This window comes from Babylonia areolata, chromosome 14, assembly GCF_041734735.1.
Source record: "Babylonia areolata isolate BAREFJ2019XMU chromosome 14, ASM4173473v1, whole genome shotgun sequence".
NCBI lineage: Eukaryota > Metazoa > Mollusca > Gastropoda > Neogastropoda > Buccinidae > Babylonia > Babylonia areolata.
In genome coordinates, this window is record NC_134889.1 from 31723658 (window position 1) to 31735867 (window position 12210).

The 12210-nt window shown below is 43.0% G+C and overlaps 1 protein-coding gene across 1 annotated transcript in view; it reads right to left on the reverse strand.

Moving 5' to 3' along the window:
- Positions 1 to 1009: 1009 nt before the first annotated feature.
- LOC143289986 (uncharacterized) overlaps positions 1010 to 12210 on the reverse strand; it is a 61041-nt gene continuing 49840 nt past the window's right edge. The window contains 6 exon segments of the mRNA XM_076599280.1: positions 1010 to 1523; positions 1920 to 2025; positions 2990 to 3151; positions 8704 to 8730; positions 11258 to 11700; positions 11702 to 12210. The exon segment at positions 11702 to 12210 is cut by the window's right edge and continues 107 nt beyond it. Of these exon segments, the coding sequence (XP_076455395.1) occupies positions 1377 to 1523; positions 1920 to 2025; positions 2990 to 3151; positions 8704 to 8730; positions 11258 to 11700; positions 11702 to 12210 (1394 nt within the window). The 3' untranslated portion in view covers positions 1010 to 1376.

Sequence of the window (12210 nt, forward strand, 5' to 3'; positions counted from 1 at the left end):
AACGTCGTCTCTTTCGCCGTTCGTATGGAGAGAGTTAATGTGATGGGTGCAACAGCTGAGTGATTAAAGCGTTGGGACTTTCCATCTGAGGGTTCCCAGGTCTGAATCCCCGTCATGGCATATAAAGGGTGGAGATTTTTCCCATCTCTTAGAACCAGAATCTGTCAATGCTCATCACAGTTTGATTTGGGGAAAAAGGTGGTCTTTTTTATCTTTAGCCCTTCAATAAAGAAAGAACAAAAAAAAAAAGTAGGCAATGTGAAAAAAAACTCTTTGCAATCTCTCTATCACCAACAGGAAGAGTTGAACTCTCTGTGTCACCAGTAGGAAGAGCTGAACTCTCTATCTCACCAGTAGGAAGAGCTGAACTCTCTATCTCACCAGTAGGAAGAGTTGAACTCTCTATCTCACCAGTAGGAAGAGCTGAACTCTCTATCTCACCAGTGGGAAGAGCTGAACTCTCTATCTCACCAGTAGGAAGAGCTGAACTCTGTGTCACCAGTAGGAAGAGCTGAACTCTCTGTGTCACCAGTAGGAAGAGCTGAACTCTCTGTGTCACCAGTAGGAAGAGCTGAACTCTCTGTATCACCAGTAGGAAGAGCTGAACTCTCTGTGTCACCAGTAGGAAGAGCTGAACTCTGTGTCACCAGTAGGAAGAGCTGAACTCTCTATCTCACCAGTGGGAAGAGCTGAACTATCTGTGTCACCAGTAGGAAGAGTTGAACTCTTTATCTCACCAGTAGGAAGAATTGAACTCTCTGTGTCACCAGTGGGAAGGGCTTAACTCTCTATCTCACCAGTAGGAAGAGCTGAACTCTCTGTATCACCAGTAGGAAGAGCTGAACTCTTTATCTCACTAGTAGGAAGAGCTGAACTCTCTGTCACATGTAGGAAGAGCTGAACTCTAGTAGGAAGAGCTGAACTCTCTGTATCACCTGTAGGAAGAGTTGAACTCTCTGTATCACCAGTAGGAAGAGCTGAACTCTCTGTATCACCAGTAGGAAGAGCTGAACTCTGTATCACCAGTAGGAAGAGCTGAACTCTCTGCAATCTCCGTGTCACAAACTTATGTGATCTCTGGGTTTTACCATAGAGCTGAACTTTTTGCGGTCTCTGTGTCGTAAACTCTTAGCAGTCTCTTTGTCACAAGTTGGAAGAACCAAACTCTTTGTGGTCTTTACGTCACAAGCAGGAAGAGCTGAACTCTCTGTCTCACCAGAAGGAAGAGCTGAACTCCTTTCCATCTCTGAGTAAACCAGGATGAAGATCCAGCATGTCACTAGTATGAAGACCCATAATTGTCTAGAAGGAAGACCCACACTGTCGCCACTAGCAAGAGCCAAACTCTGTGTCATCAGTAGAATTGATTCCATGCCTCACCAGTAGGACGATCCAAACTCTTTGCGGTCCCGGTGGCGCCGCAGCTCCCCCTGCACGGTGCCCATCATCCTACGGGTCAGGCGGTTGATGTCCTCCGACAGCCCCAGGGACTCGTTCAGGTCCACGTCCTCGTCTGAGTCGTACTGCGCAACACAGTCACAGTGACGTATAACGACACGGTGCATGTGAATATACACACATACATACAGACAGAGGGAGAGACAGAGAGAGATGCTTTGACACTTTCATGTCATTGGACCATCACACACACACACAGACACAGACACAGACACACACAGACACACACACAGACACACACACACACACACGCGCGCACGCACGCACACACACACACACACACACACACACACACACACACACACACTTGAAAAAACATTTCTTTGATAATATCTATACAAGCAAATATTCACACATTGTCATACAAACATACATATATACTAGGACACAAATGTACTCACACACACACACACACACACACACACACACACACACACGTACACACACAATTCATCCCTCACCGCTTCTGAGGTCCTTCGGTATCGTCTGCCTCTTCGCCGTGATGAAGACCTACCCGAGGAAGACCTGGTTTCAGAGTGCGAGCGTGCCCTGGGTACACTGCGAGACCTGGTCATCACAGCCATCATGAGGTTTGCATACATTATACTGACAGGTATTAGAAACAAAAGTGTTGCAGAGTTTATCATAATACTTTATGCACAGTTGTTATGAAAGTGTGTGTAAGTAGCAGTAGTAGTAGTAATAATAATAATATATTGTACTTGTATGGCTCAAACTCCCCCCTTGTAGCAGTAGTAGTAGTAATAGTAGTAGTACATATAGTACATATAATGCATGTTTGTTATCAGAAAAGTATGTGTTCAGTAGTAGTGGTACTACAAAATAATGCACGATTATGTCAAAAAAGGATGTGTTTAGTGCACAGACACAGAACAACGAACAGACACACAGACACAAAAAACAATCACAAGTGCATGCACTTACACATATACAAACCCCTTCCACACACACATAACAAAAACAACAACAACAACAACAACAACAACAACAACAACATACACACACACACACACACATACACACTCACACACTCACACACACATACACACATACACACAACAACAACAACAACAACAACAACAACAACAACAACAACAACAACAACAACAACAACAACAACCACACACACACACACAACAACAACAACAACAACAACAACAACAACAACAACAACAACAACACACACACACAAACAATAACAACAACAACAACAACAACAACACACACACACACACACACACACACAAACAACAACAACAACAACAACACACAAACACCCACAAGCACTCATCCCACCCACCCACCCTGTCCCACTCCCCACACACAACCCCCCACCCCACCCCACCCCACCCCACACAAACTTTGACACACAACCTCTTCCCCCCCTGGCCTATCCCGCCCCACCCACACACACATACACCCCCCCCCACCCCTCCTCCCCACACACACACACACAACCCCCCCCCACCCCACCCCCCCTCCCCACACACACACACACACACATACTCACCTGCGACGACCTCTAGGCTCCAGGTCAGAATCATCACTGATGCTGTCCCCGAACTCCCGCACCAGGTAGCGGCTGTGGGAGGAACTGCGCTCCGGGGTGTAGTGCCGAGACCTTGAGGCTGACCTCGACCTTGGTCTGCTGCTGCGACCTTTCGGCTCATGTCTGTAAATCCACAATGATTGCTAGTTTATTCTGCACAACCCGATTTTTTTTTTTTTTTTTTTTTTTTTTTTTTTTTTTTTTTTTTTGCTGAACAAGAATTTCTGTGATGCACGTGTTAGCTGGTAGCTTACGGAGCATTGTAGATGCCAGAAAATAATTTCCTCCTGTGTGTACTTTGTGTACACATCAATAAGTCATATGCCTATTCAGCTTATTAGGAAGAGAAAAAAAAACACAGAAAAATGCATACACTAAAATTCTGATATTTCTAAAAGGATGAAAAATAATCCTCATACCACCATCCTAAATCAGAAATCATTTTTAGCCTCTGAAAATAAGTTGTTCCAAACAACAGACAAAACAAAAAAAAAGAAAAAGAAAAAAAAAAGCTGTGTACAAATGATTCAATAATATAGAAAAAAATTATGTATAACAAACATATGGAAGAATGGTACAACACACACACACACACACACACACACACACACACACACACACACACACACACACACACACACACACACACACACACTCACTCACTCACTCACTCAATCACTGGAACAGCATCTGAACATGACCTAATGACTTCTTAGAGTTAGAGCATTCATGAGTCACTCAATAAAAAAGCAATAAGCACAAAACTCCTAACACAGTCATGGCATCACTGGGATGAATACAACTGACAGACATAACAAACAGGTTTTTTTAAATGTGCCATCAAAACTACAATATGGATAGCCAGTCTTGGCTATCTCAGATCATGAAAGTCCATGGAACATAAGTACAATTAAAAACAAGCCATTGGTCATCAATGCTTCAGTGAAGGATGATTTACACTAATTTGGTTAATTAAAAAAAATAAGCAGCAGCAGCAGCAGTAGTAGTAGTAGTAGAAGTGTAATGCCAGTTTTGCTAACAACTAGAACTTATTCTTAGGGTAAGTTTGTGCAAAGAATTAGAAACATGAGCACATGTAAATCTTTTATATACATCTTTTAAAAGAATGAAGCTACCCCCCCTCCCCCGCCCTGTCCCACCAACCAGCAGCAGCAGCAGTATAGTAGTAATAGTAGTAGAAGTAGTAGTAGTAGAAGTAGTAGTAGTAGAAGTAGTAGTAGTAGTAGTAGTAGAAGCAACAGCAGAATAGTAGTTGTAGAAGTAGTTGTAGTCACAGCAGCAGCAGCAGCAGCAGCAGTGATAGCAGTGGTAGTAGGATAATGCCAGTTTTGTTAATAGCTAGGACTTATTCTTAAGGTAAGTCGGTGCAGAGAATTAGAAATGTGAGCATATATAATTCTTATGATAAAATGAAGCTGACCCCCTCAGCAACAGAAACAGCAGCAGTGGTATCAAAGCCAAGTTTGTTGACAACTAATACTTATTCTTAGGGTAAGTCGGTGCAAATAATTAGAAACATTAGTATATACATACGTATAATTCTTTTATCTACGTGTTACAAAAGAATTAAGCTGATCCCCCATCCCCATCCCTAGCCCACCACACCCACACCCACCCCACTGTTCCTCCCATCTCCCACTGATATACATGCTAGAATCTAATGCATCGTTTTCAATGCCCAGGGATGTTTCGTTGGAATTTGTCTCAGAATGAAAAGTATACATGCCATTTGTACTAAAAACATACTGATATACATTGAGGGATGAATGGTTATCAACAAAACTTCGTTTTTAATGTAAAGAGATGTTTTGTTTGAATTTGTTTTGGAATGAAAAGTAAACACATCACCTGTACTAAGAACATACTGACAAACATTCCATGGGGGTTGATGGACGAATGGTTGTCGACAAAACTTTGTTTTACATGCTGAGAGTTGTTCCGTTAGATTTTGTCTTAGAATGAAAAGTAAACATGCCGGCAATCTGTACTAAAACCATACTGATGTACATTCGATGGAGGTTGATGGGCGAATGGTTGTCAACAAAACTTTATTTCTAATGCTGACAGTGTGTTTGTTTGTTGGTGGTGGTGGTTGTTGGTTGTTGTTTTTTCACAGTGTTCATCATTATATTTGCAAAATCTGTGCCACATGTTTTAAGCTTGTCAGCGTTTAGAAACATAAACAAGTACCTTCAAATGAGAATCAAAATCAATAAACAGTCTTTGAACCAACTATAATGCTGAGAGTTGTTTCGTCAGATTTTGTCTCAGAATGAAAAGTTAACGTGCCATCTGTACTAAAAACATACTGCTATACATTTTATGGAGACTGATGGGTGAATGGTTGTCAACAAAACTATATATACATGACACTTGTACGAAAAACACACTGATACACATTCCATGTAAGTTAATGGACGAATGGTTGTCAACAAAACTATATATACATGACACTTGTACGAAAAACACACTGATACACATTCCATGTACGTTAATGGACGAATGGTTGTCGACAAAACTATATATACATGACACTTGTACGAAAAACACACTGATACACATTCCAGGTAAATTAATGGACGAATGGTTGTCAACAAAACTATATATACATGACACTTGTACGAAAAACACACTGATACACATTCCATGTAAGTTAATGGACGAATGGTTGTCGACAAAACTATATATACATGACACTTGTACGAAAAACACACTGATACACATTCCATGTACGTTAATGGACGAATGGTTGTCGACAAAACTATATATACATGACACTTGTACGAAAAACACACTGATACACATTCCATGTAAGTTAATGGACGAATGACTGTCAACAAAACCACTGGACCAAAACTGAGGAAAACAGTAACCATTCAGGGGTGAGTTGACGCACACACACACAATATATATATATATATACATAAAAATCAGAGTCAGTGTCAAACAACACATGGTACAACAATGATCAGGGTTAGCCTTTGGTGACAAATACATGTTGGATTTGAAGTTGTTTGTGTGTGTGTGTGTGTGTGTGTGTGTGTGTGTGTATGGCGCATGCGCGTGCGCGTGTGTCTGTGTGTGTGTGTGTGTGTGTGTGTGTGTGTTTGTGTGCATGTGTGTGTGTATGTGTGTGTGTGTGTGTATGCACATGTGTGTATGAGGAGGGAGGAGGGGGGCAGGAGGGGAGGTCAGGGGAGGAGGGGGGGGGGAGGGTACGCACATGTGTGTGTGTGTGAATGTGTCTTTTTGCATACTTGTATGTATGTGTACATGTGGGAGGTGGAGGTGGGGGTGGGGGTGGGGGCAGGGACAAGGGAGGGCTGGGGGAAGGTGTATGTGTGTGAAGGTGAGTGTTCTGTATGCTTGTGACACACCCAGCCACCCACACACCCATACACACACACGCGCGCATACACACATGTGTGTGCATGTGTAGTAAACACACACAAGTACTCATGTTTACATACCCATTTTGGAATATGTGAGTTTGCAGTTACACAAGACAAACATGTAAAATGAGTTCTTTTGTGTTCATAAATGAAGGGACAGAACAGTTAGAGCACACATTTCCCATACACATACCTGTGAGTTACAACACTGACACAGCATTCTACGTAACAACAACAACAAAATAACAACTATGTTAACAAGTGGAGTGATGGCCTAGAGGTAAGGCATCCGCCTAGGAAGCAAGAGAATCTCAGCGCGCTGGTTCGAATCACGGCTCAGCCGCCAATATTTTCTCCTACTCCACTAGACCTTGAGTGGTGGTCTGGGCGCTAGTCATTCGGATGAGACCATAAGCCGAGGTCCCATGTGCAGCATGCACTTAGCGCACGTAAAAGAACCCACGGCAACAAAAAGGTTGTTCCTGGCAAAATTCTGTAGAAAAATCCACTTCAATAGGAAAAAGAAATAAAACTGCATGCAGGAAAAAATATATAAAAAAAAAAGGGGTGGCGCTGTAGTGTAGCGACTCGCTCTCCCTGGGGAGAGCAGCCTGAATTTCACACAGAGAAATCTATTGTGATAAAAAGAAATACAAATACAAATACAAATATACATCATGCATACTTGGTACGGAACACATTTGAAAATGACATCACCACTAACCCTATGGGTAAAGCAATACATGAACTTTTTCTTTTCTTTTTTTTTCTTTTGGTTATTTTTTTTTCATCCCAAAGCCCTTTATAAAATAACGATTATTAGTAGCTGCGACCTCATTCAATGATTTATAACTGTGAACGCGTGTTCCAAATTTCAGTCACGTCTTTCCAGGCTTTACAATGATGATGATACGATGACAAGCTGGCATAAAGCTCATAACATGTCGTCATGCGGAGGAAGAAGAAGAAGAAAGCCAAGTTCACATCAATTGTACGTTTCCAATTTTGAATGACCAAAGCGACGGGCGCAATAGCCGAGTGGTTAAAGCGTTGGACTGTCAATCTGAGGGTCCCGGGTTCGAATCACGGTGACGGCGCCTGGTGGGTAAAGGGTGGAGATTTTTTACGATCTCCCAGGTCAACATATGTGCAGACCTGCTAGTGCCTGAACCCCCTTCGTGTGTATATGCAAGCAGAAGATCAAATACGCATGTTAAAGATCCTGTAATCCATGTCAGCGTTCGGTGGGTTATGGAAACAAGAACAGACCCAGCATGCACACCCCCGAAAACGGAGTATGGTTGCCTACATGGCGGGGTAAAAATGGTCATACATGTAAATGCCCACTCATGTGCATACGAGTGAACGCAGAAGAAGAATGACCAAAACATAAAAGATTTTCTTTTTTTAACTGATTGATAGAGATAAAAAATAAATTAAATAAAATAAAGAAATGGGTTTATGATTATTTCTGTCAATTATCGGCAAACACACTGAAGAAAGATAGTCATTTAACTGACTCATAAATGCCATACTGTAAAGAGGCTTTCAGTCAAATATCAGCAAATACACTGAAGAAAAATATAGTCAAATAACTGGTTCTTTAAAGTCCTACTGCGACATTCTGATTTCTTTTTTTCTTTTTTCAATGTCTATATTTCATGATCTTCCATGAAAAACTCATCATTATCTCTTGTTTCCGTGCCTTTTAAAAAACATATCAATCTTTAACTCTCTCCACACGAACGGTGAAAGAGACGACGTTAACAGTGTTTCACCCCAATTACAACCATCAAAATATTACAAGTGGAAGGCTCTTACACTGAAGAGGTGAATGTTGACAAAGAATACCACAATTCTGATGACGGAAGCTAAAGGTTGGGTCATAGAGACACCCACTGGACATCCGAGGGGTCTGTGTAGAGGAGAAGAGAGGACTGGCCGTACTGAGTGAGTTAAAAAAAATCTTTACATCTTAAAATCTCCAAAGGAAAACTTGTATTTCGTTTCCCTGGCATTTTCTTTATTTTCTTTATATTTTACTTTCTCCCATGAAAACCTCCCTTTGACCATGTTTCCTTGGGGTACTCCTGATACACACGGCAAATGAAGCAGGGGAGGCCACATATGGTTTCTAATACACCATGTTAATAAATAATGAAGCAGCAAAAAAAAAAAAGGAATGCCAACAATGTACTGATCTCCCAAACCAAAAAGCAAGACGACAGAAATTACTTCCCATCACCCACTGACAGTGCTCACCTGCGGTACTCACGATATGAGTACAGCCTGAAAAGGGTTAAGACAGTCTTCACTATGAATCCGCTTACTTCTCTGTGTGTGTATGCATGTGTCTGTGTGTCTGTGAGCAAGTATGTGCAGCTGTGCATATACAAGCATGCAAGCGAGCATGTGTGTGTGTGTGTGTGTGTGTATGTGTGTGTGTGTGTGTGTGTGTTCAGATGTCATGCGTATGCATGCATGAGTGTGACAGTGTGGGAGTGTGCTTGTGTGCAAGGGTAAGCACATGAGTACACACATTCTAATGTCTGTCTGTAAGCATAACTCAGCGCACTGACGTGAAACAGATGGAAACCATACAGGTGACAAAGAATAACAGGAAAGCAATATCATCTCATATACATCCAAATAACACAATAGTCATTCCCTAAACTATTAAGCAGCATATCTTATCAGTACAACTCAAGAAATGAAAACGATATCACCTTATTTACATCCAAATAACAAACACAATAGTCATTCCCTAAACTATTAAGCACCATATCTTATCAGTGCAAATAAAGAAATGAAAGCAATATCACCCGATTTACATCCAAATATCAAACGCAACAGTCATTCCCTAAAACTACTCAGCAACTTATCTTATCAATACAAATGAAGAAACAGAAATCAACCATTCTCAAGATTATCCTTTGACATCTGGAAAGCCAGCAGTTCAGTATCAGTAGAAAACACCAGGCAGAGAGACAAGCATATATTTTCTTAAAGTCATTCAGCTTTACTCTGGCCTCAAACTTGGTTTCAATAAAACGGTTTCCATGTCCTTGCATACACATAAACCATGAACAATGGAAACTAACTTCTACAGTATTTCCGGCTGTGTCCCCTGTTGATTGGGAGGGGGGGAAAAAAACAAAAATCCGGCAACTTTCATTAATTTACTGCATTATTTTCAGTCAGTATGACAGGGAAGCCTGCTGAGGCTATTAATTCCTCAGGGTTGAATGGATTAAACTTAAACCAAACTCCACAGCAGCTGTTTATTTCTCTTTGTTCTGATGCAGGCGAAAAATTACTTCATTGTGACAGAAGCCAGGAACCTTTTGACGGCAGAATACCAGACACTTCCAGCATACCATGAACTATTTTACAACATTTTTTTTTATGTAGTCCAAAAATTAATACATATATTTTACGATGATACTTTTTTGTTGTCCAAATTGCGTATTTATTTCACGGTGGGTTGTTGGTTTTTTTTGTGGGTTTTTTTTTTTTTTTTGTCCAAAATGCACATATATATTTTGCAGTGATTTTTTTTTTCTGTCATGCAAAAAGCATATATTTTACAATTTGTTTTTTTTTTTCGCTATCCAAAATGCATATATTTCACAATGATTATTTTTGCTTATCCAAAATGCTAATATAATTTCAATGTCAAAAGGCTTATGTACTCTCAGGTGGCCCAAATCGCTGACATTTTACAATAATAATATTTTTCTTGTCCCAAAGTATTTATATTCAACAATGATAAATGTTCACTGTTACCCAAATGACTGACGCACATCCACACAAGTCATTCACAAGCATGCATACCTCTCTGATTCAGAGGGGTGATAAACTGAAATATACATGTGAATGAAAAAAATATGAGAAACAGTAGACTAGGAAGAAGAGGGGGAGGTGGGTAGAGCTATTCTGACAGACAGGCTTTAACTCTTACACCACCAAGTTTCTGTGTGAAAAACACTCCCAAGCGCCAAATATTTTAGAAAATGATGCTCTCCGTTTCAGCTTTGCTTCATGTCAAAATAACACAATGGACTTGTTCGTTTCAAACTCAGTCAGGGGGAAAAGGTTTGTCATTGTTCTATTGGCAGGAAACTGGTTGCAGCTGTCGAATTTTGTTAGACTGTGAAAAATGGTCTTCTCAACATGACCCCTCAATGTTGATAAGTCACCTACAGTGATGCACTGTCTAGCCAACTAAAGTAGCCTATGTCGGTGAAAGACTTACGACCAGGCTGGAAAGAGCTGAGCAGAGCAGAGATCTTACAATCACGCAACGACAGATGGCGGAAGGTCACAGGACTGGGCACCACTGGACACGCTGAATACAAATTCACTGCCCCGGATGGCCATAAAAGGCTATGCAGCCTTTAACCGTTAAGGCTATGGAGCCTTTTACCTGTAACTCTTTCACTGCCAAAGGCGACAGTGCACCACCATGGGCAACTTTTGTCGACATCGAGGGTCATGTTGATAGGACAATTTTTCACATTGTATCAAAGCTCAACAGCTGCAACCTCCAGTTTCCCGCCAACACAACGATGAATAACCTTTGCCCCACTGACCCAGTTTGAAGTGAACTAGTCTACTGTGTTGTTTTGATATGAACTGAAGCCTGTGACTGACAGCATTGTATCTAAAATATATGGTGCTGGGGAGTGTTTTTCATACAGAAACTTGGTGGTGAAAGAGTTAAAGTGATGGAGCCTTCAACCTCTGAGGCAATGGAACCCTTAACCTTTAAACAATGACAGACCACACACACTCACACACACACACAGCAACTTACCCCGGGTGGGTAGCGAAGTCCTGAGCCATGTACCCCTGCACTGGTTCCACGTCGTCCTCGTGGATGTGAGCGCCAGCGCCCCCGCACAAGGGGCACGACTCCACCCTGTACCCCCCACCGCTCTGCCCCGGGTAAAACACCACTGTCTGCTGCTGAGGTGGAGGCTGAGGGGTGGGGGCAGGTGTGGGGGATGTTGGCTGAGCCACACTCGACGCCTGATACCCCAGGGTCGGGTAATACTGCGCTGACCCTGACCCTGCCCCTGCCGGCCACTGCGCCCGGCGGATGGTGTACCACGGCCGCTTCATTGCCGCCGTAGTCTGTCCCTGGGGGTAGGGGCTCGGTTCCACGCCGGCAAGGGTGCCGGCCAGGTTGGGTTGAGAGGCAGGACAGCGGCGTGGTGTGTTGGCGGTAAGGGTTGGCACCACCACCAATGGACGTCGGGGGCTGAGCCGAGGGCTGGCTGCTTCGTCGTGACGGGAGGTAGTAGTTGTACAAGGCCTGAGGGTCCGTGGTGGTTGGGCGGTGTATCTGCAGGGACCGGCGTGTGAGGACGCCTGACACTCCTGTCGGGACCCCAACCCTCCCTGTCGCGTTCCCCACCCCACCACCACTGTCCACCGTTTTAGGCACTGTCTCTTCCCCCCCTCCTCTCTGTCTGTGCCCTCCTCCCCGACGTAACCTCTGCTGGTTGGGGTCAGCTGTTTTGTCACCATGGCGATGATGACGGTTGTAAGCGTCAGCGGCAGCGTATCCCAGTGGGATGTCGGCGTCGGCATCGGTCCTGTTCTCTCCAGGCCGGGTCCAGTACCAGTCGTCGAACTCGCGCACGCGGCCACCAGAGAAGGAGTTGGCCCGGCGGCGAGGCACGTTCATGAAGCCGTACGGATCCTCGAAGGGGTCGTAGTACTGGGGGGGTCCTTCTTGCTGAGGGGGGGGTGCAGGTGGGGGCT